Source organism: Ambystoma mexicanum, chromosome 10 (genome assembly GCF_040938575.1).
Source record: "Ambystoma mexicanum isolate Mex_15411 chromosome 10, UKY_AmexF1_1, whole genome shotgun sequence".
Classification (NCBI taxonomy): Eukaryota; Metazoa; Chordata; class Amphibia; order Caudata; family Ambystomatidae; genus Ambystoma; species Ambystoma mexicanum.
The window spans coordinates 65,340,380-65,353,453 of NC_090932.1; the positions used below are offsets into that span (position 1 = coordinate 65,340,380).

General features: G+C 49.2%; 1 protein-coding gene across 4 annotated transcripts in view; it reads left to right on the forward strand.

The window, feature by feature from the left end:
* Window positions 1-13,074, forward strand: part of LOC138491152 (uncharacterized) — a 648,478-nt gene that overhangs the window by 430,574 nt on the left and 204,830 nt on the right. For all 4 annotated transcript variants that reach the window (XM_069617509.1, XM_069617512.1, XM_069617510.1 and 1 more), the window contains one exon: window positions 7,098-7,263. In XM_069617509.1, the coding sequence (XP_069473610.1) occupies window positions 7,098-7,263 (166 nt within the window). The remainder of the gene's footprint in view (window positions 1-7,097; window positions 7,264-13,074) is intronic.

A 13,074-nucleotide genomic window follows, 5' to 3' on the forward strand; every position in this document is an offset into this window, starting at 1 on the left:
GACGCGCACAGTGAAAGCGCACAACCTCTGCGCATACACTAGAAAGTGGGCGGAACATGGGGCGTAACGCGCGGAATGGGGAACAACTCGCGAAAACAAGGGCGTAACTGGGGATGTACTGCAGGGAAGCAGAGGGAACGCCCACACGCACCCGAACCACACGTATTCATGGAATCGAATAGGGCAAAGCCACGCACAGCGAAAGACACGCACAAGCCCAAACACGTCCGCCACACGAAGGCAGGCGGTAGCGTCCCTGCGCATTACAAAAGTGGCAACATACAGCAATAGTGCCTGTGCGAGCGGGGCACGTGTATTTCGGGGTTGCGCGGGAAGTTACACACGCGATCAGGCCTGGGGGAGCGGGCTACGTGTATTTCAGGGGTTCGCGTGAATTTGCATTTCAGGGGTTCGCGTGAACTTTCTCACGCGATCGGGCCTGGGGGAGCGGGCTACGTGTATTTCAGGGGTTCGCGTGAACTTTCTCACGCGATCGGGCCTGGGGGAGCGGGGTACCACTCACCGTCTGCCTTGCGTGTAGTAGAACGCGTAGCCAACACCCGCTGTGAAGTAATAGCGTGTGAACCCCAACGGATGGAAAACAGACGCACCGCACGAAAAGCACGTACAGAACATAAAGGCACGCGGGATCTCCAAGCCCTGCCAGGGCAACGCCCGTGCGCAAAACGTCACAGACGCGCTTACGCTGTAAGGGCCTTTGGTCCAATGAAATCGCATATGCGTGCTGACGCGCTTACGCGCTAAGGGCCTTTCCTCGAATTACACGCTGACGTGCAGATTTTTCACGTGCCAAATCACTCCGTATCAAGCTGGCCACGCGAAAACACACGGAAGACCACGCTCCTGCCCAGAAGGCCGAATCACTGCCCCCCAGTGCCCCGAGCAGCCTCCCACGTGCCATCTGCTGCTGCCTGCCTGCCTGCCTGCTGCCACCGTGCCCTGCCATTTGGTGCCTGCACATCAGCCATCTGCAGGAGTCCAGTTGCTGTGTCCACCCCTGCTGGTACAGAAGACTCCCGACTCGAATAACATCGCTCCACAGCCCAGCCCCAGGACCCAGTTGCCCACCCACTCCTGCCCCTGGGGTTGCCATGTCGGGCACATCCACATCTGACACCAGTGGCAACCCCCGGCCAGAGGGGCAGAGGGGCACCAGCTTCACTGCCACCGAAGTTGGTGTCCTGGTGGAGCAAGTCCTGGGGCAGTATGATGCCCTCTTCGGATCGTCCCACGCCAACAGGGAAGGACGGGATAGGATCAGGGCCGACTGTGTGGTTGCCATCAACGCGGAGGGGGTGGCAACCCGCACCATCCAGAAGGTCAAGAAGCGCTGGGAGGACTTGAGGTCCAGGACCCTCATGAAGGCCCAGATACATATGTGGTATCCATGTCTGTGTGCCTGACCTGCGTGTCTGTGACTTGTGAGTGCCATGGATGCATGACACATGTCTGTGACAATGTACAGATTCACTGATGCAGCCTAGTCATCCTTGTATGCACTGTGATTGGGGTGTACGGGGCCAGATGGATGTGACTGAGGTGAAGTGTGTGCATGTGATAGGCATGACCCATGATGCATGTGAGTCCCATTACATTGTATGATTCGAGAGTCCATTGGACATGCATTGAAATGTCCATGGCACGCACCATGACTGTCACTGTGTGTGTTTTGCCTGGACTGACACATGTGTTGTGGTGTGACATGATGGAAGTGTACTTTGACAGTGGCACTCATCTGCTATTGCTTCCTGTCTAGGGGACCATTGTACAGTACCCTGATGCTTGTGTTCTATGTCTCCCTCTACGCAGCGGCTAGTGAAGGAGAGGGCGGAGATGGCGCTGTGGAGCAAGGCGGCGGGGATGCCCCCACGGCTGCAGCGGAAGGGGTGGGTGAGCCCCCACAGGGGCCTGCTATGGCGGTAGACGGCGAGGAGCCATCCAGGTTGGTGGTTTCCACAGAGGAGGAGGAGGCCACCACTGAGGCGCACATGGGGCCTGGTGGGGGCATCCCTGCTGGTGCAAGTGGTGCAGTCCAGGGGCAGGGGCAGGAGACAGCACAGGTCACCGTGGAGGGGCCTGTGCATGTCGCTGTCCCTGAACCTGTGGGTGCACCACCTTGCACCAGCAGGGATGCCCCGTCCCAGGCCCGTCCGCAGGTAGAGGGGATGTCCATGTCATCTGACGCCCCTCCACCTGCGGACGAGGGGACGCCTGGTCGTGTGGAGAAGGTCCTGATTGGGGTCGCGATGTGCACGGCTGTGATTCGTGATGCCGTGCATGCTTCCCAGGAGGAGCACGCACGTCATCACGAAGAGCACCGTGCCGACGTGGCCCAATTGGGATCGGCCATGTTCGGGGGTTTCCTGCATGTGTCGGCCAATCTGGCGGCCCTCTCCTCCTCTGTGGAGACTATACGCCAGTCGTTCTCCTTGCCGTCTTCCGGCCCAGATGCCACCAGGGCCCCCTGTGGACCTGCCCTGACCAATGCAGCCAGCTCGGTGGGGATCCCATCCCTGCCACAGTCGGGAGTCAGAGGTCCAGCAGTGGTGGACAACACAGCAACTGGACCCCAGCAGATGGAGGATGTGACGCCATCATCGGGCAGGGCACGTGCACGACGGCGTTGGTGGTTTCCATCATCCTGGATGCCGTCGTGCTGGCAGAGGCAGTGGCGTCGGAGGCAGCAGCAGGCTCGACGTCGGAGGCATCATGGCTCGGGGCCATCAAGATCAGAGGGGCAGGCATCGGCCGGAGGGCAGGAGAACCCTGGGATGGTAGTGTCTTCCGTGTGGGAGCAGTTGGTCCAGCGGATAGGTGCGGAGCGGCAGCGGGCGGAAGAGGAGCGGCTCACCATGGTCAGGGCGGAGTTCTCCATGCGTCGGGCGTTGAGGCGGGCTGAGTGCCTCGAGGAAGCTCGCAGGGAGTTTGAGGTGAACATGGGGTTATCCCTGCGAGACCTCGGGGCCAGGACAGAGTCCCGCCTCCAGGACATCGACATGGATTTCGATGATGCCCTGGCCGGCAACATCACAGAGTGAGCCGCAGGACTTGCCCGCTGCCATTGTATATAGTTATATAGTTAGTGGTAGGTTTCCTTTAAATTATTTTTTTTTTATTTGGTTGCGATTGGACAATGCGCCACTTTTTTGTATATAGTTCAGTTTTTAGTTAGTTGACATAGTTAGGTTTCATTTGGTTGGGCTCATGGACCCGGGATTGTCTTGTATATAGTTCTTCTATGGATTTTTGGATTTTTTGGATTTTTTTCATGGACATTCATCTTCTTTTTGTTGTTTTGCTTTGTGGTTTTTCTAATTTCATTTTCATTCTTGTTGATTTTCAATACATTTTTATTTTCATCCTTCAATGTGTCGTATCATCTCATTACTTTCATGCATGTCATGTTGGGTGTTTTAACATTCACTTGCAGCCATTGTGTGTGACAGACATGTGTTCATTTGCATTATTTACATTGGGTGTGTAACATGTAATTGCCTTTGATATGTGGGTGGATGTGATAGTTGGTTGGGCCTTTTGGCAGGGGAGGATGGCCATTACGGACATGATTGGGGATTGTTGGGACCCAGGTGCAGGGGGGCATGGATGGAACATGGGTGGGGGCCTGCTGGCAGGTGCCCCACAGTGCTGGGGGGTGGGGGTGGTGGGGGCATGGATGGGACATGGGCGAGGGCCTGGTGGAGGGTGCCCCGCAATGCTGGGGGGTGGGGGTGGTGGGGGACATGAGTTGGACATGGATGGGGGCCTGCTGGCAGGTGCCCCACAGTGCTGGGGGGTGGGGGTGGTGGGGGGCATGAGTTGGACATGGGTGGGGGCCTGCTGGCAGGTGCCCCACAGTGCTGGGGGGTGGTGGGAGACATGAGTTGGACATGGGTGGGGGCCTGCTGGCAGGTGCCCCACAGTGCTGGGGGGTGGGGGTGGTGGTAGACATGGGTGGGGGCCTGGTGGAGGCTGCCCCTGGTGACTGGGGGGGTGGGGGTGCTGGGAGACATGGGTGGGGGCCTGGTGGAGGCTGCCCCTGGTGACTGCGGGGTGGGGGTGCTGGGAGACATGGGTGGGGGCCTGCTGGCAGGTGCCCCGCAATGCTGGGGGTGGGGGTGCAAGGGGACATGAGTTGGTGATCATTGGTGCAAGGAGACATGTGCCTTAGCTGGGGGGCATGCCCATGTTGGGTGGGCTGCCTCCGGGACATGACCAGGGATGCAGGGTAGTCCCCTGTGGTGTGGGCTGCCTGCAGGGGCCGTGGAGGGTGTACAGGGAACACCTGGGAGGACCCACACTGGCAAATCACATGTAGGACTCCCCGGCACCCCTGAAATACACGTACCCTGCTGAAATTGCGTGTAAAACTTTGTGCGCACCCCTGTAATACCCGCACGCAGCCCAATCGCGTGTGAAACTTTGCGCGCACCCCTAATACCCGCACGCAGCCCAATCGCGTGTGGAACTTCCCGCGCACCCCTGAAATACACGCGCCCAGGACAATCGCATGTGAAACTTCCCACGCAACCCTGAAATACACGCGGCCAGGGCAATCGCGTGTGGAACTTCTCACGCACCCCTGAAATACACGTAGCCCGCTCCCCCAGGCCCGATCGCGTGAGAAACTTCATGCGAACCCCTGAAATACACGTAGCCTGCTCCCCCAGGCCCGATCGCGTGAAAAAGTTCATGCGAACCCCTGAAATACACGTAGCACGCTCCCCCAGGCCCGATCGCGTGAGGAACTTCACGTGAACCCCTGAAATACACGTAGCCCGCTCCCCCAGGCCTGATCGCGTGAAAAAGTTCACGCGAACCCCTGAAATACACGTAGCACGCTCCCCCAGGCCCGATCGCGTGAGGAACTTCACGCGAACCCCTGAAATACACGTAGCCCGCTCCCCCAGGCCCGATCGCGTGAAAAAGTTCACGCGAACCCCTGAAATACACGTAGCACGCTCCCCCAGGCCCGATCGCGTGAGAAACTTCACGCGAACCCCTGAAATACACGTAGCCCGCTCCCCCAGGCCCGATCGCGTGAGAAAGTTCACGCAAACCCCTGAAATACACGTAGCCCGCTCCCCCAGGCCCGATTGCGTGAGAAAGTTCACGCGAACCCCTGAAATACACGTAGCCCGCTCCCCCAGGCCCGATCGCGTGAGAAAGTTCACGCGAACCCCTGAAATACACGTAGCACGCTCCCCCAGGCCCGATCGCGTGAAAAAGTTCACGCAAACCCCTGAAATACACGTAGCCCGCTCCCCCAGGCCCGATCGCGTGAGGAACTTCACGTGAACCCCTGAAATACACGTAGCCCTCTTGCCGTGCTGGTACAGGGTTAGCGCAGCCCTTTGCGCTGGATTGGGGATTTTGATGGCTTTTCCCTGCGCGGAAGGCGTTCTTGGGGGCGTAACTGGCGCTGCTGCAAGGTCGCTGCGCCACTGTGCGCCACGGCTGGTTTTGGTGGCTGGAATCCATGAATACACTGTGCGCGGAAATGGGTTTTGGCGCACGCGGCTGGCGCAGGGATTCGCACGCGCACACTGTGCGCCAGCCGCGTGCGCCTCTTGTGCGCTGAATTCTATGAATTACCCCCTTAATCCAATCAGATGATGTTGTTGTAACTGTTGCAACTCATATGAGGAAGTGTAGCTAGTTGTGGTGTCCTCAAAAATTGCTGTGTAGATTTCGAAATACATTTGTTAGCTCTGATCAATTGATCACCCACAATTGGTAATCATTTATGCACAACTAGGGGAAACATATTTGTCATGACTCCATTTCAGGGAAACAATTTACCCAATGTCTTTGGATCACTTTTCAAAGTAAATAAATTAATGGGTTGTATCTGTCCTCAGTTAAACAAGAAACAGCCCTCATGATCAAGTGTTGAAGCCAAAACAGAGGTCTCCAGAAAAGAATTATATCAAGACTATTCTCAAAGGTGGAACTGCAACAAACTGAAATTCATAGTACAGTAGAAGATCAAATATCCAGCACCAATGGGAACCAAACATTACTGAATGCACATAGTCCGAGTTAAATAAGAAATCAAAAAGTCTGAATATCCAGGTTTTTGGTATTTTTGCTCTATTATCTAGCATTAAAGCTTTGCTATCTAGCATGTTCTGAACTAGAACCATTACTTTTAGCAGTTCCATGTCTTTATCCCACCCATCTGGACCAGTTACAAAAAATCGACCTTTTTTTGACTGCCTCTGAGTGGCCTCAAACTCGACACAAATAGCCATTCATCAGAGGTTTCATCTCCCCATATCCTTCATACCTGGCACCCTGCCCTGCCCACTCTCCACCTTCCCTGCTACATCATTTCCTTTTCATCCCTCAAACCTCCATGCTACGTTCCCCGCGTTCCATACCTCCCTCAGATCTTTCTGAGTCAAGCCATTTAACTGCTCTGGACCATCCTCTCCCATTTTCCATGCAAGCTTGCTTCTCTTCCACCCCACTCTTCCTTTGCCTTTTCACGTGCAGTCTTTTTTCTGGGTGGTCCAGGCAACATGTCCCTTGGCCCGCACAATTGTTAGCAGCAGTGGAGGTGGCGGTTAATAATGCATTCCACTTAACTGGGTGCCGGATAACAAAGCATTTACGGGTATATACTTTTAAAATTGTTTTTAATAGTTTAATAATGATATGATATAAGTCATTTATAACGCGCCTATACACAAGTACTCTAGGCGCGAAAAAACTGTACACAGTCATTAAGTTCGATAATAAAAATGACCAAAAGTAAACACGCTAGAATAAAAGACTTCATATATTTCATACTACAACATTTATTTCAACATCTTATAAACTATTCATTTGATCTATTTACAAATAGCATAATTATACTCATATATGTTCATCATAAATATCATGAAAACCTGACTTGATTTAATTTGGTGGGTCCCTATAAATTAACAATCTTTTTTTGTTGCTTTCCTCCAAGTCCATCAGATATTCGGTGGTATGATTACAATAAAAAAGCAAATCAGAAAATGAAAAAAGTTAATATACTGTTGTTGCTCTATGCAGAGTTTAAACTGATGATTATATTTTCATTTCTTCAGTGTATAAGGACGACTTGGAGAAATATTTCATTTGCAGCATTTCTGGCTATGCCGGCTACTTCCTGGAGTATGCCAACGTGGGATTCCTCTGTGTGTCTCCTTGCCTCAGGAGTTACTGTCAGCATGACGGTGTGTGCCAGCATACGGAGACAGGACCACACTGCAGGTGAGGACGTACATTGAATTGTCTGGACTTGAATGGGAATTATGGAGAAAACATTTGGAAAGGTTAACAGTCATGCATAAGTGTCCATTATAATACCCACAGAGAAGTCCTACACTTGTAAATAGATGATTTGTGACTGGGTGATGACCTTCACTTGTTGCCCAGTCAGTAGTGTAATAAAGAAATTGCTAGGTGGAATTAGGGGATCAATATTTATTGATATGATATGATATTTTATTTGTATCGCGCCCATACACAAGTGTTACAGAGTGCGACGAGGCAAGGGAGGGGAAACTAGGGAGGACAAAACAACGATCTTACTAGGTCCAGTGAGATTGAGAATGGGCATGTGCAGGGGAGAGCGGAGAGGGAATGTCCGAGTGGAGAGGGGAAGTGGAAAGTGCTGAACACGTGATAGAACAACAACAGGTAGTGCGGTCAGCAGGTGGTAAGTACGAGAATAAGGTGTAGACAACACGTGTCTGATAAGTGCTGGAAAGGGACTGTAGGGTTGCAGATACAGACCCAAGTGCATGGGTTGCCATGGGACAGTGCAGGTGTGTGTCTGGGAGGGCATGGATCTGGGCCTGAAATTTGAGGGTAACCAGGTGCACGGTGCCAAAGCAGACAGATTAGCAGGGGAGAGGAAGAGCGAAGTCAGAAGAAAAGAGGAAGGTCTTGAGGTGCTTCCGGAACCGAAGATGGTTCTCCTCAAGTTCCAGAGAGGCAGGGAGGCTGTTCCAGAGGGAGGCCCCAGCCGAGGAAAGGAATCTACCCCGAACTCGTTGCTTGGAGAAGTGACTGGCCCTTGGCTGGGAGGTCAGGGATCTGGGCCCGATATATAATGATCTAGTTAATATATTAACTAATTAAAGTTGTGTCTCTATGATTATACAAGTATGAAAAATGCTGCATAGAGCATTTCCAAAAACCCAACCCCTTTACACATTAATATAGAACAAAAAATCAAATATGGATCACTTTTTTAGCACATCCAACATAAAACTATATATATATTACATGGACGCGCTAGCGTCCATGTAGTTATGGTTAAGTTGGTGTTTCCATAGGAAGAACATTTTTTGGGTGGCTTATAACTTCGCTCCCTCTGGACGAATCCTCACCAAACTTTGCAAAAACAGTATATGGCCTACTCTGATTTTTTTTTTTGCAAAGTTTGGAGAGGTTTGGTCCAAGGGGGGCAAAGTTATAGGGGGGTCCCAAAACTTTTGTTTTTTCCCATAGACATAATGGGAAAAAACTTTGTGCACGCCTAAAGCCCAAACTGCTGGATGGATTTACACCAAATTTGTAAATCCGTCCAGTAGTTTTTTTTAAAACGACCAAAATGTAAGGCAAACAAATTAGTGATATCTCCGTTCGCTTCGCGGACAGACTTCCCGGTTCACTCCGCGGACAATGCCCTGATTGGCTGGGCGGCTTGCATGATGTCTGCGGACATGCAACGTGTTCGCTGATTGGAAGGCGTGGGGCGTGGAGCTCGTCAGATTTTTTGCGGCGGCCGCCATCTTGCATTCGCCGACGACCGCGGACAGTGCGGTGAAACTTGGATTCAAAATTGTATTTAGTGGAGTGTGTTGGTATGTAAGAGTGTTTGGGGAGGGTGGGGGAGTATGAGATAGGTTCAATGTTCTGTTTTTTTATGTGCTAGACACTTTTGTTGTGTTCGATTTTTCTGCGGACAACACGGCTGTTCTGAAATGTCCGTAAATAAACAGAATGAATTCGGTGTCAAGTTGAAAGTGTTCTAAGAAGACTCGTGGGGTCCTGGAATTTTCGCAGGGGGTGTCCTGAAGATATTGTCTGTATTGTTCGTTGTCAAGCTGAAAGTGTTCTAAGAACACTTGCGGTGTCCTGAAATGTTCGTACATAAAGAAAATGGGGGTGTTCTGAGGACGTTGTCCGTATTATGTGCCTGCTTAGCTGTATCCAATGAGGGAATGGCACATAGAGTGAAGTGGAAATGGTAGAAGGGCTGTCTAAGAGTTACGCGGTCCGCGGACAGGGCGTGCTACATCCAGGGTTTTCCAGCAAATCGAGCATGGAAAGAAGACTGTAGGGATCAGCCAATCAGATGTTGAGGTTGTGGATTTGTGTTCAAAGAGACTGTGTGTAGTGAAGATGGCAGAAGTGGAGAAAGTCAGGGTGTTGGTGCTTGGAGATATGTTTGTGCATGGTTTACAACAGTATGCTCAATGCAGGCATGTTGCAAAGAATTTTGATGTTAAAGGAGGGGAGGTGGTGTGGAGCACTGTGCCTGATTGCAATGTACAGGGAATTGTACAAGTTTGTGAAGATATGGGCAGGATGAACAGTCCCCATGTGGTAGTTTTGCACTATGGTGCTTTCCGTTTGGGCTATGTCAGTGCACTTACTTTGTTGGCAGATTTGGAACACTTGGTTCCAAAGTATTTTTTTCTGGATTAGTACATAGGGCAATATGGGACAATAGTTCAGTTTTTTGTCCTCAGCAAAACAATGCTAGGTGTGTAATCAACCGAGGCATGTGTGCCTTCATGCTTAGAGCTGGTATGTTCTTCTGTAATAATGAGAATATTGATTCCAGTAATGCTGTTTATTTTAAAGAAGATGGCATTTCCTTATCTTTTATGGGAAATGCCATTCTGTTTTGGAATGTCAGGGTTGCTTTGGAGAAGGTTATGTGAAGATTTTAGGAGTAAAGTAAGAAAAAAAATAAATAAATAACAGGTGTCTGTCAAGCATCTGCAAAAAAAAAAAACCAGCTCTTTTCAGAGCCAACCTCAAAGGGGAAATGGGGCACACTATTTAAATTTACATTCACCACGCTCAGATTTTCGATTTGTCAGCGGACATGGCGGTAGTCCGCGGACATCGAAATCACTAGCTAGGGGTTCAGTATGTTCTATGTTACATGTATATAAAGTCTGGGATATTATGGTTAAGTTGTGCTACTAAAAACATATGAAATTCAGTAAAAAAACTTTGCAAAAGGGACATTATGGTTAAGTTGCGCTAATAAAAACCTATGAAATTCAGTGAAAAAACTTTGTTAAAAGGGACGTTATGGTTAAGTTGCGCTACTAAAAACCTATCAAATTCAGTAAAAAAACTTTGTTAAAGGGACGTTATGGTTCAAAGTAAAACCGAAAAACCCCTGAAATTCGCCAGTTATGGTAAGCTAAGCAACCATAACTCGTGCCACCATGCACTGCTAACACTAACACCCAGGACATCAAAGATGACATCACAAATGTCATTGATGACATCACATGTGCATTTACTTTTCATGAAAACTCTGTAGGAGGGATTCTTATAATGTTGACCAAAAAGTGTCAAGGATCATTTGAATAAATATCATGAGCTAATTAGTGCATTAAGCAATGCATTGATATAAATAGCATTCTATTATGAAGTTCTATCCAGTATACTAAGCTACTCATGCAGAAACTTAGGCAGTGTGTGCAGTATACATGATGAAGGTGCAATATTTATAATCTTGCCATGTAGAATAATGAAATGATAACTGCTTCTTATTAGAGTTTTGCGTACTGTGAAACATGTAATAAGTAGCTAATAAAACCCACTTAATACATAATTACATTATTAGAGACAAAACACAAAGAGACAACAACACATACAAATATGAGTATATACAGGGACAGAGAAGTAAGCAAAAAAGCAGAAGTAGTAGCAGAAAGAGTTCATAACCTAACTGATTATCTTTATGCAGAGAAATGATTGCTCTGTTTCAAAGCTGCTACTTACCATATGTATGTGTATCACATGATGTGACTGCACCCAAAGGAAAGGAGAGTGAGTACAATGTATACAAATATGAGCATATACAGGGAAGGTAGAGTAATAAAAATAAAACTATGAGAAAGTGCTGATAACCCTAATGATTATCTTCATGCACAGAAAGGATTGCTCTCTTTCAAGCCTGTGTCTTCCGCTATGTATATGTTTCATATGATGTGACTTGACCCTAAGTCTACAAATATAGTACCTTTTCAATTTTTACTTCCTGACTGTTACTGAAGTAAACTATGTGGCCTAGATATGTCAGTAAAGGAAAAAAAGGGAGAACCAGCCATTTGATGTCATCAGTGATGTCATGAATGACATTTGTGATGTCATCTTTGATGTCCTGGGTGTTAGTGTTAGCAGTGCACGGTGGCGCGAGTTATGGTTGCTTAGCTTACCATAACTGGTGAATTTCAGGGGTTTTTCGGTTTTACTTTGAACCATAACGTCCCTTTAACAAAGTTTTTTTACTGAATTTGATAGGTTTTTAGTAGAGCAACTTAACCATAACGTCCCTTTTAACAAAGTTTTTTCATTGAATATATTATATATCTACATGTCTGGCAGAAAAACTATTATCCCTATCTCTAGGTTTGATAAAAGTATAGCTTTTCAGTGATTCTACACAAAAGAATGTAATTCGATAATTAAGAAAGTTTTTAACAAAGATGAGTGCTGTATTTTAGGAAAACACTTTAATATAAAATTGGGATATTTGAATTCATTTTAAATTGTCTACATTTTGTAATGTAGATTTCAATGGTTTGTACAGTAAATGGTGTGAAAATGGCGGAATAGCGGCAGAGTAGCAATCTCGGCTACCCCTTCGAAGCTGCTCTCTGAGTCCTGACAACACAGTCTGTTTACTGCTTTCATCAAAGTGCTGGGGGAGGATCACTATCAAAAACCCCCTTCTGCTCCGGAGTAGCCACGGAGTAGCGGCAGCAGAGTAGCAGTCTCAGCTACCTCTTTGAAGTTGCTCTCTGAGTCCTGACAACACAACCTCTTTACTGCTTTCATCAAAGTACTGGGGGAGGAGCACTAATCAAAAAAAAACTTCTCCCGCTGAGCGACCGCAGAGTAGCGGCAGAGAAGCAGTCTCAGAAGTCTATGGCCGCTATGGACGCCAGAGATGCTACTCTGCGAAGCCCAGCTGCTGAGGAGAAAGGTTGACGACTCCGAAGTTCGAGGCCCCGTGGCGAGGAAAAAAGGAACAAACTGATACCAAAAGAAAAGCTGGTACCGAGCGAGAGCCGTCCTGCCCCCCACCCCTTCACTGACATGGGAGGAACCAACGAGCTACAGCTCTCTGGCGGATGAGACGGAGGAAGGACCAACTGTACCCAAGCTGGTCGGTTTGAAAAACACCTTCGCTCTACCGCACTCATCAAATCCAGCAAGCCAACTGGTGAACCACTTGCAGAGACCAGAAGACCAGGCCGCTGGCGAAACAAGGTTCGATTTAAACAACCTGAATGACTCTGCTGATACACCCGAAGGAAATCTGCCAGCGACCCGAGACTCACCTGCGACTCCCCTCCTTGGTGGGGGTCTGTCCATGTGTTCCCTGCTCGAAAATGCTGGTTCTGGGCCGCCTTTCAGAGGAGAGACGGCACTGAACAGCGAGAGAGGGGCTTCGACACACCTGTTGGAGGAGGAGGAGGTGCTGGCAGCAACCCGGGGTTCCACCCAAAACAAACCAGCAGATCAGTCTGGGCGACCCGGCAACATACCTTCAAAGCCAGCAGAACCTGCAATCAAGGAAAATTGGCTGGGAGGAGAAATCCAGGCCGCTAGTGACCTAAACCATACAACAAAGGAGAGTACACGCCCCGACAGACTGGAACAAAAACAGAGCGAGCCAGAAAACATCATATCATCGGAGGCAAATGACGACCCCCAAACTCACCCCACCCCAATAAAACCGTCTATTAAAGTGAACAAAGAAGTGCACGCTTCACCAGTGGATCGGGCCATACCAGCAGCTTTAAACACTGAGGCTAA